General features: G+C 46.4%; 1 protein-coding gene across 5 annotated transcripts; it reads right to left on the bottom strand.

Moving 5' to 3' along the window:
- Positions 1–893: 893 nt before the first annotated feature.
- LOC115601473 (beta-1,4-galactosyltransferase 3-like) lies at positions 894–15,291 on the bottom strand. 5 transcript variants are annotated; one of them, XM_030471505.1, is made up of 7 exons: positions 15,225–15,291; positions 14,612–14,999; positions 7,360–7,595; positions 6,527–6,717; positions 5,831–5,953; positions 2,458–2,562; positions 894–1,514 (listed from the first exon to the last, which is right to left on the bottom strand). In XM_030471505.1, exons 2-7 carry the CDS (start codon positions 14,847–14,849, stop codon positions 1,373–1,375), a joined length of 1,035 nt encoding a protein of 344 aa, XP_030327365.1. In that variant the 5' UTR covers positions 14,850–14,999; positions 15,225–15,291; the 3' UTR covers positions 894–1,372. The 5 variants fall into 5 exon arrangements, with proteins under 5 accessions (XP_030327365.1, XP_030327362.1, XP_030327364.1 ...); XM_030471502.1 differs by having other exon boundaries at positions 894–1,532; positions 15,225–15,290; XM_030471504.1 differs by lacking the exon at positions 15,225–15,291 and adding an exon at positions 15,100–15,215 and having other exon boundaries at positions 894–1,532.
- Positions 15,292–18,769: the final 3,478 nt, after the last annotated feature.

Here is an 18,769-nt window from a genome sequence, read left to right as displayed (position 1 = left end):
TTCATGAGCTCAGCTCGCCCTGTTGTGGGATGGTGGAAGTGTCCTGTGTCAAAACAAGTCTTGGTGCTGTGGGTTGTGTGTTACTGTGGAGAGATGTGGAAGGAGATGCAGTGGCCAAGTCAGATGGAGAGAAACTCCTACCCCTGGTTCTAATGCTTTGGGCCACACTGTTAAGAGTTAGACCCAGGCAGTTATTACTTGTGATTCTGGTTTTAGAGGACTGGTGGAAGTCTGTGGCGAACTGTTTCACAGCACTTCTAAAGTCTTGATGAGAGCACTTCCCTTTCCTTACTGCATTCTATACCTGCTTGTTGGATATGCACCCATTAGGGACAGATAGGAAGCCAGGCTTTGGAGAGTTTCTTCTAGGACACAGCACATGCCAAAAAGCAACTTCTGCTTTACATATCGAAGAGTGATGCTGTAGCTGGTTGCCCCATTCCTCCACCTGCAGAGAAGACTGAAGCTTTAACTAACTAAGTTTGTGGGTGTTAGTGGGATAGATGCAGCTTTTCAGCAAACAGGGGATTTATTATCTACATGTAACAAGCAAAACAACCCCTGTGATGCTCACACAGCAACAGGAGCTGTGTGGAGAAGGAGAGACTGCAGAAAGGGCAAGGCATTGGGCACTCAGGTAAGTACAAGTGCATTCCTGCAGGGTCCCAGCCCCACTCCTGCCATGCTTGACTCTTTCTTCCTGAAGTATTTAATTTCTCAGAAGTCTTTTATGTTAAAGACAGCTCAACCTTGAAATGTAATTGGCATTTGAGTTACAGCTGAGTTACTGAATTCATTTCCGTGTTCTGAGCACGAGGTCAGGCTTGGTGACAGCCTCAGCTCTCATTCACCCTCAAGTCCTCACAGCTACAATAACCACATTTAAACAGTGATGGAGCAGGCAAGGAAAGAGCTTTCTCCTTTATTACACTCTTAGTAAATATCCTAGAAAAGTGTGAACTCAAACACAACTCCAATTCACCAGATACTTACAGAACTTAACCAGCTTTTATACTTAAAATACAGCATGTATTTTAAGAGCTTTCATCCCAATCACCATTTAAGTACAAAGCAGGACAGAGCCATCCAGCTCTGGAACAAAGGTTCCAGAGAACTTGGTTAAGGAGACCTTGATCCCTGAGGGCTGGGAGGTGGCTCTGGCTCAGGAGTTAGTTTTACAGTGTACAGTAAGCCCCAGCCTGGTTATTTGCTGTCATACCCTATTCCTGAAGCCTTTTCTTCTAACTTTTACCCAGAAGAAAAGAGAAATGCATGAAAGACAGAAGGATTAGTCTCAGGTGAGACTGCCACCAGGAGGTAGAGGCTGAAGGCCCACATGCTGCACCCAAACACCCCTTTTGTTTCCGTTCCCCTAAGAAAAGGGGGGAACATAACCAATGTCCACAGTGATGTTGGTGTAAAGAGGATGCTTTGTCCTGGAGAGGAGCTTGAACTCTAATGAATTCATTCCATCATCTTTCCATGTTTTCCTGGTGTTGTGGCGGGAAGCAGGCCTGAGGAAGGAAGAATACCTGCAGTTATAAGAACAAAGGTGATGTTTGCAGCTGAAGAAACAGCCTTCCAAGGGTTTAGCAGGGGAAAGCTGTCAGCAGCAAAGCCCCAAGAAAATTCTTCTCATATAATACAGATTAATCATAATCCCTAATCCAGAGAGAAGGCGCTTTGTAAAACTGAACAGATCAGATTAAGTTCACTCTGAGTATTCTAAACACGGAGAACAATTAGGACTGGAACCTAATCAGACCAGTGAGGTGACAACTACAGTCTGAAAGCAACCAGGAACCAGCAGCAGCTGAGCAAGAGCAGGGTGTGCACCACAGGGGCTCAGAACAATGATGTACACACGCTGCTCTAGGTGGGTTTTAAAACAGGGTTGCTATGGAAGCCTGAGGTTTGAAATGGTAAAGGGAAGCCTTCACCACACTTGACCCAACACCCTCCTCCAGCTCTTTTAGATACAACTGAATAATGTCTCTCACAATCCTTTCCTCATGTCTTCACACTAGGCTACTGCTTGCCAGTATTTTAACAGCACATTGTAAATCCACACAGACTGAAGAGCAGGTTTGTATTAGAGAGAAGTTGTAACAAAGTGCCTCTTCACACTGAACTCTCCCTAGTTACAAGACAGGCAGTATTTCCTTTCCCAAGTTTTAAGCATCAGGGAGTAAGTCTGACATGTGTGAGCTTCCTAGCTAGCATGTGTCCTTAACAATAGGGAAAAAGGTAGGAAACCAGGAGAAACCCTTCAAAACAGTCAGTTGCAACTGAATCATTCTGCTCCTGGGAGACTCCTTTAAATAGCCACATGAAAGCAGGAAGAACAAGCAGTGGCATTAGACATAGTGACACTTACTGCCTGTTCTGAGGCAGATGATGGCAACAAGGCAGAGAGCAGCCTCCTAACTCCACACACCACCCCCCCACAACACTTACCTTCTCCAAGGCTCTTGTGTCTCCATCCTTTTATCATAGTCCATCACTCTGAAGCGTCCCAGGTGAGGCGGGGTCCGGACTATTTTCATTCCTGCCAACTGAATCCTTTAAAATAACAAAGGAAATGGTTGCTTTTAGGCATAAAGATGCCATTTCTAGGCTTAGGTATAGGGGAATGCAAACCCAGGGATGATTTGCAGTGCTAATGCAGGAAAAGCAAAAGGCTGATGGGAGTGGGTTTAACACCACAGTGCCATGTTATCTCCTCTAGCAAGTCCTACACAGGCTTGGGCTGGAAAGCTCGCAGCTGCAGGGTGCTTTGACAGTGTACAAAGAGGATTACAGCAAGCAGGGAATGAACAACAGCACAGAGAGCATTCCAGAGCTATCCCCTTCAATCTCACAACTGAGCATGATTCTCACTCCCTTGCAAGAGCAGAGCTTTCACTGCCTAGGCCTCCATCACCGAAATGAAAACAACCCCAAAAGATAAACTTGCAGTTTCTGAAAGGAAGCCAGTGCCGAGTTTCAGATCATAGAATCACAGAATGGTTTGGATTGGAAAGAACCTTCAGATCATCCAGTTCCAACCCCCTACCATGGGCAGGGACATGTCACCCTAGATGATGTTGCCCAAGGCTCTGTCCAACCTGGCCTTGAACACTGCCAGGGATGGGGCAGCCACAGCTTCTCTGGGCACCCTGTGCCAGCGCCTCAGCACCCTCACAGTAAAGAACTTCTTCCTTATATCTAACCTGAACTTCCCTTGTTTCAGTTGAACCCATCACCCCTTGTCCTGTCGGTACAGTCCCTGATGAAGAGTCCTGATTAAGCCTCCCTCTGTTCTTTGAGAAGTGCCATTCACTCAGATGGTCTGTGATAACCACAGGCACCAGCCAAACCAACCCGAACCACTCAGCTGCGGGGCAGTTAGATAAGAACAGAGTGAGCTGAAGGCTCAGAATTCCAGAAGGGAGCTCTTAAACCCAGCATTTCAGATGCTGTAACCCATTGCGGATGGCACCTATGGTAGTTTTCCCATCCCAAGTGCCTGCAGCAGTGCCAGGGCCAGCAAACCTCCGTCATCACACTCGTGATCCTAAGAACTAATGTTTGCTCAACTGAGGTCACCTCAGTGGCATGTTTGTAACATGTGTACCAGAGCTGGTACAGCAGCGAAGTGCACTGAACCAGGAATGCTGCAAAGCTGGCACAGGCTACAGATCTGAAGGGATTTGTTAGTCTGGAGCCATCACATAATGACAACACTGACAGTCTGACACACTGTCATGTCCGACTGAGTTTTAGACAAGGTTTCTTGTTTTCTGAACATAAGCAGATTCAATCAAAGAGACAAGAAAAAGCACAAACCCTGAACGAGCTTTGCTGTTACTGGGTTTGCATTACAAGATTCCACTAAAACCGTAACACGAAAGAGTCAATACATTCATTTACTGTTAAGAAGAAACCAACAGACTTCCCTGGAGCTGATAATGTCAACATGTAAGTGCTTCCAGTTTTAGTGTTTGCTTCTAATAACAGGTAGATCCTGGTGTTTGCTAAGACAAGTACTGCATTTCAGTGTCCAATTTCAAATAGTCATTTTGTTGCTACATGGTAAGAAGTGTGTGAGCACCCTCTAAAATCCAAATCCCAGTAGGTGCATCAAGCTGGTCATTCACGATCAGGCAGCTCATTCCCAACTTAGAATCACAGAATCAGCCGGGTTGGAAAAGACCTTTAAGCTCATCAAGTCCAACCATTCCCCAGCACTGCCAAGGCCACCACTAACCCATCGCACTGAGGGCCTCAGCTACACAGTGTGTGAACACTTGCAGGGACGGTGACTCCAGCACTGCCCTGGGCAGCCTGTTCCAATGCCTGAGCACCCTCTGGGGAAGGAATTGTTCCTCATCTCCATCTAAACCTCCCCTGGCACAGCTTGAGGCCGTTTCCTCTTGTCCCATCCCTTGTTCCTTGGGAGCAGAGACCAGCCCCCTCCTGGCTCCATCCTCCTGTCAGGCAGTTGTAGAGAGCGATAAGGTCCCCCCTGAGCCTTCTCTTCTCCAGACTAAACCCCCCCAGGTCCCTCAGCCGTTCCTCATCACACTTGTGCTCCAGGCCCTGCACCAGCTCCATTGCCCTTCTCTGGCCCCGCTCCAGCAGGTTGAGGATGGATAAATCATTAACAGGCCCTGCCCTGGCCTCTGTGTACCTGTGGCCACCCCACTGCTAATCATTAGCATGAGCTTCAGAGAAACACCACAGGATTTACTCCCCTTCACCAAAGGGCTATTTTGAGATGTACATAACCTAGGGCAGCCATAGCTGGCATGGTATTGAAAACCATGTTAGGTGCCTGAGCTGTACTAAGAACAGCTGAATAGACCCATGTTTGATGGAAAGATCTATTCCCCCAGCATTCCATTCCTTTAGGAAATGCTGAATCTCTCAACAATCCTACACCCTTTTACTTAAGCTTTCTCTGAAAGGAAAAAGAGGAATTCTATGTTAGAAAAGCTGACTTTCAATTCCCAGAAGAATACTGCTTTCTAAAAACTCCTACAGTCCCGGAACAGAACATTCCACTGAACCTGTGTAACCTCTCACACTGGGCAAGACAAAATCCACACAAGGCCTTTAGTGCTGGTGCACTAAACTCCTCATGAGCTTGCATGAGATAAAGGTGCACAATGCAACAGCAAAGCTGAATAAAGCAGCCACAGCCCTGGTTTTGTACTTGAAGGGTTTGAGTTAGGCTGGAACTAAACTCATTGTATTCACTTGTACAGCGTGCTGCTGCCATGGCAACTCAAGAAACCCCATCAGATTTGCTGTCACTGTCTCACAGGAGTACACAGGCTTCTCCATCCCTCAGCACTGCAGCCACAACTCCTTGTCTTCCTTAATTCTAAGTACTGGTGATTAGATAACACTTGGAGCAACCTAAATGCACTTCACATAACTTAAATTCCCAACTGGCTGAGCATTATTAAGCACCTTCTAGGGTTTTTTATTCATCAAGCCTGCAGATTCCTTCCCTCCCTTGGGACTGGTAATGTCAAGGGAGTCACTTGTCAGCTACTGGTGGTTATAACCCCTTGGACACACTTCAGAGCCACTGAAGGCACAAGGACCTGAAGTAACATTGTGCCCTCCAGAGTCTGCGGAAAGCCTTGTCCTCCCAGCATACAATGACTGGATTCAGAGATTCTGAGCATCTGCTGACATTAACCATTCCCAATGCCAACAGCATTTTGGATTATAACGATACTGCAACCACACGAAGGAACATCCATCATCTCAGTTCCTTTCTCAGGGTAATAATGCTACATGGTCACGAGCCAGCTTGGTTCTGTTTCAGCATTAGTACCTGGTAGCAATGTCATCATTTTCACCACCACTGCCCCAGTACGTGTTTGGAAACCCATTCATCTTCATGTAATGTTCTGGAGTCAGAGCAGATACACCCCCAAAAAAGGACTTATATGGCAGACTAAAAGAGAAAGGGAAAAAAATATCAGTATTGAAGGATAATACCAGCCCTCCACAAACTAACATCATCATCCAAGTCACACATACATCAATCACATACCTCACAGACGCCGCCATAACAGTGCTCAAATCCAGAACAGCAAACCCAGTGTAATTCCTCCCCTCCCATCCCTACCACCTTCTCCCCCAGCAGACTGAAGTAAAGCTGGTTTTGAAAGTCACATCTTGGGGCAGTTCAAAAGACCTGCATCCTATCACACACCTTCCACTTGATCCAATAATTCCCACCCTCTACTTTTGTTCTGGAAGGAAAGGCAAACAGGAATCTGCCACTCACTTGCCAGGCTGAGCTAAGAGTGCAACAGGGAACTGCAGGTAAGGAACTGCTCCTAACTGTTCCTCACTGTTCCTAACTGCATACCTAAGGTTAAGAACACCCTTTTCTGGGGAAGTCACTACTGCAAAACTAACAAACAGAAAACCTCTTAAAGGTGTATCTCTCACTGTCCCCATTCCTACTTTCTATGCCAAAGTGCAATTAGAATACATATCCAAAGGAAACAGAGGCACTTACGTGTACTGAAACTTATCCATAGCACTGGCCATGTGTTTGGGATAGTATTCATCACAAACATAGAGGTTATAATCATTCTCAGGTACCAGGTCGACGTCGTGCAGGAGCAGACAGTCCCAGTCTTCATCCTTCAGGGCCTCCCGGACACCGACATTGAGCAGCTTTGCTCGGTTAAAGGTACCATTTCCCACCTGGAAAAGCAAACCTACATTTCTTCACCAAAACAACAAGGATGAGAACTCCATTTCCATTTATGTAAGCAAAAAAACCTTATTTGATGGAATAAACCTGGGATGAATCAATATTGGCTGCGGATTTCATGCCCCAGCCTCTAAAAATGTCACCCATTCTCTTCACAGTGTTCTCAGTTGTACCCTTTGCTGTGCCAGGGGCTATATACCATGGGCACCTGAAGAAGGCTCACTTTTAAAAGACCCATAAGCCAGGTTGCCCCTCAGCAGGGTCAAACCAGATGTTTTTGTCTGATACAGACTAAAAAATACCTAATTTCACTTTAGCATTTAGTCTCCCCAGTTTTGCTCAGTAGCCACAGTGACAAGCTACAGACAAGCCACATTCAACTCCTGAGGAGCTGAAAACACAAGTTACCACTTAATGACTTTAATGACTTTATCCCTCTGCAGGAGAAAAAGTAGAACCAATCAATAGCAGAATGATGGTATGGAGATGGGACAGCATAAACCTGACCTCCTCTCAGCCCATGCATGAAATTGGTACTTCCACAGAAGAATAGGATTAGGTTCCTTGTTCAGAACCTAACCCTGAACTGAGCAGCTCAGCTACCCCACTAGGCACATCTGATTGAGCTTTACCTGCTGAATCAAGTAGATGGTGTAACTGAGCTGCTGGCGCTGCAAGAAAGGATGGATATAGTAGAGAAGGTGCTGAAGGTACTTCTTCTGGTTCCTGTAGGCTACAAGGATGGCTGATCTGTAGCGGGGCAGGCAGTGAGGTGGCCTGTAGGTGCCACCAGCCTGAACGAAAGGGTTTTTTCTGATGATCATTTTTTCACTAGGGAGCACTCTGAAGGTGATGGTTAATGGACCAACTGTGAGGAGAAGACAGAAAAAAGGGAAAAAAAGTAAAGATCAGCGATGTTTCTCAACCTTCATTCACACCTATCACATTAGGTACACGTTTACTACTTCAGACATCAGCCCTCCTGCAGAACAGGTAACACCACCACAGATGTACCCACATAGAATCATACAATGGTTTGGGTTGGAAAGGACCTTCAGATCATCCAGTTCCAACCCCCTGCCAAGGGCAGGGACAACTCACACTAGACCATGTCACCCAAGGCTCTGTCCAACCTGGCCCTGAACACTGCCAGGGATGGAGCATTTACCACTTCTCTGGGCAACCTGTGCCAGCACCTCAGCACCCTCACAGTAAAGAACTTCTTCCTTATATCTAACCTGAACTTCCCCTGTTTCAGTTTGAACCCATCACCCCTTGTCCTATCGCTACACTCCCTGATGAAGAGTCCCTCTCCAGCGTCCTTGTAGGCCCCTTCAGACACTGGCACAGAGGATGTCCAAAAGGATATTCAGCAGGTTGGGGAAGAAATAGCTTAAAGCCTAGATGAATATAAATGCTTTAGGAAATGTTAGCTTGATCTTAAAACAGTTTCAAGCTCAATTTGATGTTCTAGTTACATGCCACAAAGGCTGTTCTTGCTGTATCATTTAATTATCTACACCATGATAAGCAGGCAGTGCTTCAGAATTTGGGGAGCAGCAGGTGACAACTGAGAAGGAAGAAGAGAGATATGTTACATTTTCAGGAAGAAGCACAGGGCACATCTGAGTGTTTCTCTGCTCAGCACTCTGATAGTAAACACAAAACATACTGGATGTATTCCTCAGTTCTTACCTCATCAAAATCTGCATCTTTAGATTAATTCTTCCGTTCATCAGATGGAAACAGCTTGACAAGTCACAGGTAAGAAAGAATCTATAGCAAATGTCAACTACCATTTTAACAGAGGTCTGCTAGTGCTACAGTATGAAGAAACAAATCAATTATTTCAATATCTGTTCTGAGCAACGAGAGAAGGTTCCAGAACTACCAGAAGAGGTCTATTAGTTTCTATATTAAACCAGTGTCTCTTCATGGCTTCCAACCACTGTCAACTCGTAGGAAAACAGAGAGCACAAATGCAGAAGATTAAAATCTATTCCTTAAATGAACTAGAAAGATTCACCTAAATCACAATTAACAGCTGATGATTTCACATGAGAGTTTGAAGTAGGACCAACAATTCTCTGCAGACCATGCTACCCAAAGACAACGTACGGTTCTGCACCAGAAGCCTGCCAGGTAAATTATTGGTGGTTTGGTTTAGTTTGATTTTGGTTTTAAATAGTTATAAATAAGATCTTCTTTTCCTTCCAAGCTCATTCTTAATGTCTCAGACTGAGTTTTCAGGATGTTGTAAGTCAGACTCCCTCTTAAACCCCAGAAATCAATCGTTCTCTGAAGCCTGAAAGAAAGAGCAAATATTTAGGCCTGGTGTTGAGTAGCTTGCCTTTGAGCAGGGCAAGGTACAGGCGTGTTTCAAGTCTAAGTATTGAAGCAGTTGAGTCCACAAGGTTCTTCTTCCAGCCCATTCTATAGTCAAGTTCCTGTTACAATTCTAACCACAACAAAAAAAGAGCCTGTGTTCACCCCACATCCTGTTTAACTGACACAAAGCAGCAACACCCCTCCACTGCTTTGGGGGAAAGTTTGGGGTGTTCTGAGCCCTAACAAGGCTTAGGGACTAAATTTGGGCCCAAGTTTCCAGCTGGCCATTCAGAACTGGGAACATTTTCCTAGTATGTGCAAGTTGGTGTAACTCCCATTTCTGATGGGCAAACCTGTATTGGGAAGTATCTCCTTTCCCTCCTCAAGGAACACACAAGGGCACTTTGTGAGGGTCAGTCTGAAAAGCCAGTGATCCCATTCCTCATGCTTTCAGAAAGGTGTAGCCGCTGGGAATCCCACTTCATGGGGTTTATTGGTTAGGTTAGGTTTGGTTTTAAAAGGACAACCTGACTTTTGTTTGTCAGCAAGCTCTTGCAATAGCTGACTCGCTTTTCAGGCCTTCCCGAAGTATCTCAAATGCAGGGGAATTTGATTTTGACTGTGCTACCCTCAGTAGGAAGTGTGAATATGTTGCCATACCTCAAACAGAGGAGCATTGTTTCAGAGAATCATGCTGTGGGCCCACGAATCTAGGTCATAGCTATGGTTAAGATTTTATGAAGTTATTACCTACTTCTACTCTACTTCTCCCTGTGCTGGGCACTGGTGAGGCCGCAGCTTGAATCCTGTGTCAGTTCTGAGCCCCTCACTACAAGAGAGACATTGAGTTGCTGGAGCAGGGCCAGAGAAGGGCAATGGAGCTGGTGCAGGGCCTGGAGCACAAGTGTGATGAGGAACGGCTGAGGGACCTGGGGGGGTTTAGTGTGGAGAAGAGAAGGCTCGGGGGGACCTTGTCACTCTCTACAACTGCCTGACAGGAGGATGGAGCGAGGTGGGGTCAGTCTCTTTGCCCAAGGAACAAGGGATGGGACAAGAGGTAACGGCCTCAAGCTGCGCCAGGGGAGGTTTAGATGGAGCTGAGGAACAATTCCTTCCCCAGAGGGTGCTCAGGCATTGGAACAGGCTGCCCAGGGCAGTGCTGGAGTCACCGTCCCTGCAAGCGTTCACACCCCGTGTAGCCGAGGCCCTCAGTGACATGGGTTAGTGGTGGCCTTGGCAGTGCTGGGGAACGGCTGGACTTGGTGATCTTAAAGGTTTTTTCCAACCTGGCTGATTCCATGATTCTATGCAGTTTCTTTTTCTGCCTTTAAGACCACCACGTTTCAGTCCAACATTGTTTGTAACCTGTAGTTTTTATTGCTTTTTAGATTTATGAACTCCCTGATGATCAGATCTTTAACTGATGCACCATTACCCACTGATTTGATAACAACTGGAGCTTGCTAAAGGAATGTTATATTCAGATTGGATTTCAACTACACATCATTGCTCCAAGGAAAATATAAGATATAGGGAATTAATCCCTTTTGTTCTCACATAACAGCAGTGTTTTGTGTTCTATAATACAATCAGGGCTCTTTGTATTGCAGAGTAGGATTCTGTAGCAATAATCCTTCAAGTCTAAACAATCCAATCTAAATTTGGACATAAGGGAATGAGTAAGGTAACATGCAATAGTTTCACTCCTGTTGTCTCCTTCCATACCCAAGCATATTCATTTCCCTCAGTCATATGGGTTAGTGGTGGTCTTGGCAGTCCTGGGGTAATGGACTTGATGATCTTGAAGGTCTTTTCCAACCGAGTTGATCCTAGGATTCTATTCAAGAGGGCAACATCTGCATTTTCCCAGGGTTTCAAGATGTCACGTTTTACCAAGCTCCATACCTCAAACTCCTCAGCTCAGAAACTCAATATGCCATGGAAACACGGAAGAAAAGAAGTTAGTCTGTGACTTACGTCCCTGAAACCTCTGCTGCCCTACACTGCTTGGTACAAGCTACTTTGTGGCTCTGCAGTCTCCCAACTACCCAAAGGCTAATGCACTGTAATCCAGTTAAATCCCAGATGTGAACAGAGCAGTTGCAGGCTGGACCAAACAAAGAGAAACAGAACTGCTGGAGTGCAGCTCTGGGAAAGAAGGAAAAACCATCTTAGACATGCTGGAAAGCACAGGATCCCAATTCAGACAAGGTGCAGGATCAACACCCTGAAGCATCCAAGATATTTCCCCATAGGCTGGTTCCTAAGCTCTTCCTGTGCCTGTATCATCACACAACGTTTAACTGATGTGAAACTTTAGTGTGTAGAGTTAAACCCCACAATTCCCTGTCTGACTTGTCACTGGTGCCAGTGACAGCACACTCCTGTTGCTTTACTTTCTAGGCAACACATTTGCCTATCAGGGGGAATCTACTGATTGTGACCACATCCATCCCATCTTAGGAAAGAAACGACATGACTTCTCAATTCCTTGCTACACATTTCGAGTTAGCAGCTGTAATTACACATTTCCAAGAGAATAAACAGAACTTACACAAGCTGAACAAATGGGAACAGGAGCATGGATGAATACCTCACTGAGAAAGTGCAGCACCACACACTGCATTAGCAGAGTCACACTTGTACAATTCTACCGCTGTTTGAATGAAGCAGCAGAAAAAAAAGCAGAGCAACAGCTTTAACTTAAGAACCAGTTTCTAATACCAGAATACAAGGCTGCCTCAACTGCCCCTGAAAACGAATCTCAGCATTACCGCCTTTTTACTGCTCTTTAAATCCAAGAGAAGAAACTCTTAACAGGAGAGCCTCCATTAGAAAAGGTAGCAAGAGCTACCTACTCATTACCACAATAGATGGTTACACTCATGGCAAGGTTATGACAGGGAGTGAAAGGCAGTTACTAGTCTAAGAAGGGCTTTGAGGAAAAGAAATGCTTCCACAGCATGAGCAGATTATAAACAGCAGAGTTACAAACAGAACTTTCAACTGTTAAAGCCCTCCAGGGCCAAACAAACTCATTCAGCACACACCGTGCATGAAGGTACCTCTTGAAGTCTTCTAGCACCAAAGTTGTTCTTGCTAAGAGGAAAAGATGAGCTGAAACAGCACATCTTGCATGCAATGTGAGAAAGCCAGAGGACACTCTGCCTTTTCCAAGGACGAAGGAGGAGAGAACAGGCAACTGGTTATTTGTGTAGAAACTTTAACCTTTAAAGGAACTCGAGTGATTTATTCACAGTGTTAATGAAGCCACTGAGTATCTAGGACAATGCTTTTCAAGCTGCTGGATACAAAATGCTCAGTGGACACTACTAAGTGTTAAAAAAGTAACATCAGTCAGCAAGTCCAGTCCCTCCAAGGCAAAGATGTTCAGCAATTATACTTTAATTCTTCCTCCACAGGCCTGGAAGAGCCAAGATGCTGTAGATTTATGAGGTAGGTGGGAGACAGATGAGCTGATCGAGATGATCTACTATATACATAAGTGGAAGAAGCGCTGTACTTCATGAAAGCCCTGATGCAGAAACCATTTAAGCTGTTTGGCATTCTCCCAGTTCCTTTAACACGCTTTGGAGTGGACACAGCTCTGAACTGAAGACTGGAGTCCTCGAGAATGGTTTTGAAGTCTCATTTAATGGCGTTAGGAAATTAAAGGCTCATAAGCCTCAGTCATTCTCTCAGTCCCATGAGAGAAGCTGATCAAGGCATTTATAAAGAAGTATTCATGTATCTATTCATATGTGCCCATCACATACAGAACAAAGGGCAACCACCTTGCAGAGTAGTACACATTGCTAAAAGAAACCCCAACCAAACCACCCAGAAAGGCTGGCATATAGTGATACCAGAAGGAACAACTTACTTCTCATATTTAAAGGGAAATAGCACTGAGTAAAAGTTAAGTTGCAGCTTAATTCAGCTGATCTGAATCAGGGATGGGCAGAAGAGGTCTTAAAAAGATTTCACAGCTCTAAGTGCACCAATCAGTGTTATTTTACTCTGTGTCTGCCTCCTTTATATAGGTCATGACTCTTACTTATCTGATAGCTGGCAGGCTGCACAGAACTGCACCCAGTTTTGTTGCTTGTCTTCTTTGAGACCAAAGCTCTGTCACTTGACTCTTTGCAGGGCAGCAGATTCGCAGCAGCAGAGACAAGCAGGGTGCAGGCACATTTCTGCTGTGCTTGTTCCAATAAAACAAGTCAGGCTGAAGCACAGAACTGTAGCTTCCCAAAAGAACTGATGGGCTGTAGGTAGCGATGAACAGAGACTGCACAAAGCCCACTCCATCTGGCACCTGTGCAAAAAGGCCCTGTACTATTTCAGTAGAGCTGTTTCCAAGGGAAATGCTGAAGTATATACCCTAAAAGTTATCATGCAGTTTCGTCATCCATCCTGCACGTATTTCATTTAACCTCAGCAACAGAGGAAGGAAGAAACCTTCCCAGAAGAACAAGCATCATTACAAAGACTGCAGTCTAAAAAGGCTCATCCAAAGCAGAGTTCTCTTAACTGAAGTAAGCAACTTGACACAAGAGTAATCACAGCACTGGCTTTCCACAATACTTTGACCTTGAACCAGGTGGTAAGAGCCATTTGCTTTTACTGTGCTCCACCGTGCTCCACGTGAGGTGATCAGCCTTCCTACAACAGCAGGGCAACTATTAAGTAGTAGTTTCAAGTAGTATATTCAAGACTTGGATAAGCAGAAACCTGCACAGTACAGAAAACCAGACAAGGGTAACTTACTACACAGAAGTAGGTGTCCCCAAACCAGCTGTAAGTGCATACTTACCAACTCACCTTTTTCTGCTGTCTCAGTCGACCTGATTCCCTACTATTGGAGATGCACCACTTTACTACCAACAAACTTGCTTTGTGGGTTTCACTATGTATTTACTTACAGTTTCTCAACTGTTTTTAGCAGTGCAGCAGCTGGATGAATGCTGCCTCTAGGGTCAGCTCTAACTTGGTCCTAGTGAAAATACAAATTAGCCTGTGACCAGACTTTTATGTCTAAATGAGAAGTTTCTAAGTCTAAAGGATGCATAACAATCACAGGCCACAAAGATGGCCACGAAGAGCAAGGTGCCAAGCTACATTCTCATACAAACAATACTTAAAGCCAACTTAATTGATTTCTATTGAGATAGAGGCTTGATATAAGGCTGAGACAAAGAACCCTGGAGTTACAGTGAGTCAGAGGTCAAAATTATGCAGTTACCAAAGGAAAAAATCCAAAGTGTTACTTACTTGGCATTAACCCCATATGCACTGTTTTCACTCTTGTTCTACAATCTCTGCACAGCCAAATACTTAATATTGGAAGCTTTCAGGTTAATAAAGTACTTTTCCTCATATAACCGATAAAAACGGGTCAATTAAGGCAAGAAAAATTTGTCAGCGAAAGTCTTACACCAGCGTAACAGTTTTAAAGTGGAAAAGTTGGGGATAATACACAACTTACATTTACAAAGCGTTCAGCATTACCACGTTGCAAAGCAGTTCCTTCAAACGCTGTGGGTTCATACCTACCAAATATCGGTGACTGTGCCGAGCAGTAGGGCTTAGCTTCTTCATTAGGAGCTCGAGTGAACAAGCTGAGGTTTGTGTACACATCGTGAGGTTTGGAGTAATCCAGAACCTGCGGCGTGTCTAAAAACCCCCGGAACACATGGGAAGGTCCACCTCGGTAGAGTATCAGGATAAACACCGCTTGGAAGACAAACAGGAACAGCAGAAAACACGGGTTTTCGGCACGGGAGAGGGACATCGTTTTTAGCCCATGCTCTGGGAGCTGAACTGCTGTTCCACGTTCAGGGCTACATCGCTGTGCATGGAAGACCTTCTCCTCCTCTTCCTCCTCCTCAACTTTCGGAGCGCTCCTCTAGCACGGCTTCACCTCCCCTTCCCACTACGGGCTCTGCAGGGCGGAATGAAGGAGACAAGAAGCCGCTCAGGGCCACCCGGAGCACAAGAGCCACAGGCGCAGCGCCCGGCCGCCCGCCCTCCCTTACGCCTACCCCGCCGGGACAGCGCTCCGAGGCGGAGGCAGCGGCGGAAAGCACGACCGAGCGCCTACGGGAGATAACAGAGCAGGCTCGCCCGGAACCCTCCCGCTCCACCCCGCCCCGGGGCCACCCCTTACCCCGCCGTGGAGCTACCGGCCGGCGGCGCGGCCCTTCGCAAGCAGCGCCTTCCGGCTGGACTACAGCTCCCACCATGCAAAGCGGGGCAGGGAGGGCCCCGGCTGCGCTGCGCCGCCGCGGAGCATGCTGGGAGGTGTAGTTCTCACCCTCCCTCAGGCCCAGTGCGGTCGCGGCCCTTAGCTGAGGGGGTGGGTGATGGCGCTGTGGGGTGGAAGGGAGAGGGGTAAGGGGGTGCTGAGCGGCACCGCGGCGCTTCTCCGCTGTTAACACACGGCGGATGTGCCGGCTTTTAGTTAGTTATGGGCTGGTAGCTATGCGCTATGAGCAACCCGCTCTAGTAGAAGGTGTCCCTGCCTATGGCAGGGGGTTGGAGCTGGAAGAGCTTTAAGGTCCCTTCAACCCAAACCGGGCTGTGATTGAATGATGCTATGAACTGAGCGGAGAAAGGTGAACTGGAGTGAATACCTCTGCCTGAAGGGACTGCAGCAGCACAGCCTCCACAGCGAGGGTCCTCCCTCCGTGGTCTCGCCGCACCAAACAACTTTGGCTTTTACATCCGTCTCTTTACTGGTTGATTCCTTAATGTGGCTTATGAGATTGTGCCGATGGTCTGTCTGCCCGCTCTCCTAACGGATTCTCCACATGTTGCCCATTTTCACTTAAATTTGGCGCAGAAAAAGGAAGTCTTACGGATACTAAATTTCTGCAAGGCTTCAAAGAGCAGTCAGCAGCTGGGTTTGCACTAAGGAGAGCAATAAAACATGTGCCTGTGAGAGGGGACAGGTCCCATAGCTCAGCCTCCCAAGGTGCCCATCAGCCAGGGCGCCCAGCACCAAAACAGCGAGGCCAGTGCTGCTGTTGGCCCTCCGAACTGGGTGACATGGGACGAAGGAGGGGTGGATAGGGTGACAGCTTTTTTATGGGGAGCTGGGAGCACTTCTGCATCACAGCTGGGTTCCAGTCCATGGGAAACTTGACCTCAGTCATTCTGCTGCACAGAACAACCCATTACCCAATTTAAGTGGATTGCTTAAGGCCTGAATGCAAATTGTGATTTCACATTTCATTTTAACTTAATTGGGTTTTTTTTTTTATTTAAAAAGAAAACCAACAAAAAGCCTATTTAACATTCCTTTTGCCTGGGCAAAGTCTTGCTTTACCGAAACCCACTCACCCAATGCTGCTGCACAGATTGCTTTTCTTGCACGCTGCTCTGAGTCTCTACCATTTACATTCTCCCTGGGCCATTCCCTCCACCAGCACAGCAAACCCACCCAGCTTGTCTTCACCTCCATAAAACAAAGCAACACTTGATGTTCTGCTGAAAGCTCCGGCTAGTACAATGCCATAGGCAGGAAAGAATTAATATCTGCGTCAACCATGAAACAAACAAAGGAACCAAGATTTTTGTGGTGTGACCCAGGGTTGCAGACAGCAGTTATTGTAGAGCCTGGTTCTGCTTTATGTTTTTATGCTTTGCTTGCACTCCTCCCTTGGGTCACAGTAGGAAATCACAATGTAGGAACGACTTGGGCAGGGTCTGTCGGCCTCCATTTGTCTCAGAGGCAGGATCTGGATCTGTCCTGTGCCAGCATCTCTGCTAACTTCCTCTCATTGAGGGCTTACTTGTAAAGATTGCCACCTTCTATCAGTTCTAGGGCAGAAGCAGCAGGTCAGCTGGAAATCCTACCCCAATCTCTATTGTTACCTGGGTGTATATATGCTCTTGAGACTGGAAAACTAACATACAACTAGCCAGACCAACTGCCTGCATGTATCTGTGCGGGCTGGGAGAGCTGAATTTCCAGGAACATCTCTGTCAGGAGCCTTCCAAAACTAAACGCAGTTCCTCTCCTCCTTCAACCATTGTCACGGAAACGGGGGGATCTGAAACACAGCAAGCAAATACGGACTGGCCAACAGCGTATGGATCAGAACCTCCTGGTGCCTGCAGGTCCTTTTCAAGGTCACAGTGCTCCTGTTTTAAACACAACCACGGAAAGCTGGGCTGTGTTTTGAATTAAAAATAAATCAGAATGCTTAAATGCAAACAAACCCATGTAACCATCTCCAGTGAAGTGTGGAAGGAAGATGGTGGGCATTTTAGTAACCCCTGCGCACAGATTTATTGAGGGCAGTGATGGAGGAGAACAATGTGAGAGTTTGGATGTGTAAGAAGCAGGCACCAGGCTGTCTTCACAGTCAAAGGTCTGCCTTTCTCATTTTCACATGTCTGCCTGAGAAATTAAATTGAATGTGTTAAAAAAAAAAAAAAAGACAAACACCATCTTCAACAGAGCTTGAAATTAAGTTTGTGTGAGAGCCTCTGGATTGTCCCCGGGGAGGGGGCTTCCCCTCCCTCCCATCAGCCCTGAACGTGATGTGAGACTGAGAGCGGTACCTTGCTCTGTTTAATAAGAAAGATTCATTCTTGCTTGCTCTTGCTCTTTCCCCTTCTCCTCCACGCCTTGTCTCCTGGGGCCTGCACTACATCCCTGTTGAAAATGCAGCAGAGTGGCTGGGAAGCTTGGCTGTGAAAATGCAGTGCTCGGAGAGGAGAGGAAGGATGTGCTGTTCTAATAGTGATACCAAGCAGGGTGCTCCTGCAGTGTCAGTCAGTGTGTCTTACCTAACACCCTCCCAAACCCCACGGTTTCTATCAAGGGAAGAGGAAGGTAACATTAGCCTTGTACAGGCATTGTAGGAGCTTTCAGCCACTACAACCAAGCAGAGCTGTCCCTCTTTTTTTGGGGGTGACTGTGTTTTCTAGTGGGGTGGATGTTTCAGGTCCCTTTGGCCATGGCAGTTCTTCCTCAGCCTTTTGCAGGACCATTGCTTGTAAACTTCACATTGCATTTTAAGCAACATCTTTGTGAATGTGATTTTTTATTACACAGGAGCAGATTGAGTTTGTACTCTAGTATGCTACATTTTTAGCAATGATTCCTCAAAAGAGTCTTAAAAGTGCTTCTATGTTTCTGGGAGGTGGATCCCTTCTTGTTGTTAATAATACCAGATAGCTGATGTCATGTACCTTGGCCAAATGACAGAGTAAATCAGTGAGAGCATTACAAACAGTAGTAACCTGGGTCTGCTAGCTTCTCCCAGGCTTGTGGATTAGCCAACAGCAGCCTGCTGTCAAATAGGCCCATCCATTATCCTGCAGTCTGGAGAGAGAAGGAAGGACTAAAGTCATTTCCCTACCTGATCCCATTGCACTGACATCTCCCCAGTGGGCGTTCATACATTTTTTCCCTGTGGGTTGTAGCTTACAGGGGCTGGAAGAAGTAGGGTCTGACACAGCACGCAGTTGGTAGGAAGATTAGAGCTTGTAATGCCTTATCCTGTCGGTTGCTGCTCCTGGGTGTCTCCCCCTCATCCAGAAGATGTATTGGGCCGTATTGAAGAGGGCCACAAGCCTGAGGGTGCTGAGGCGCTGGCACAGGGTGCCCAGAGAAGCTGTGGCTGCCCCATCCCTGGCAGTGTTCAAGGCCAGGTTGGACACAGGGGCTTGAAGCAACTGGCTCTAGTGGAAGGTGTCCCT

The sequence above is a fragment of the Strigops habroptila genome, chromosome 2 (assembly GCF_004027225.2).
Source record: "Strigops habroptila isolate Jane chromosome 2, bStrHab1.2.pri, whole genome shotgun sequence".
NCBI lineage: Eukaryota > Metazoa > Chordata > Aves > Psittaciformes > Psittacidae > Strigops > Strigops habroptila.
The sequence above is the reverse complement of the archived record's forward strand: the minus strand, read 5'-3'. Positions and strand labels throughout refer to the sequence as shown.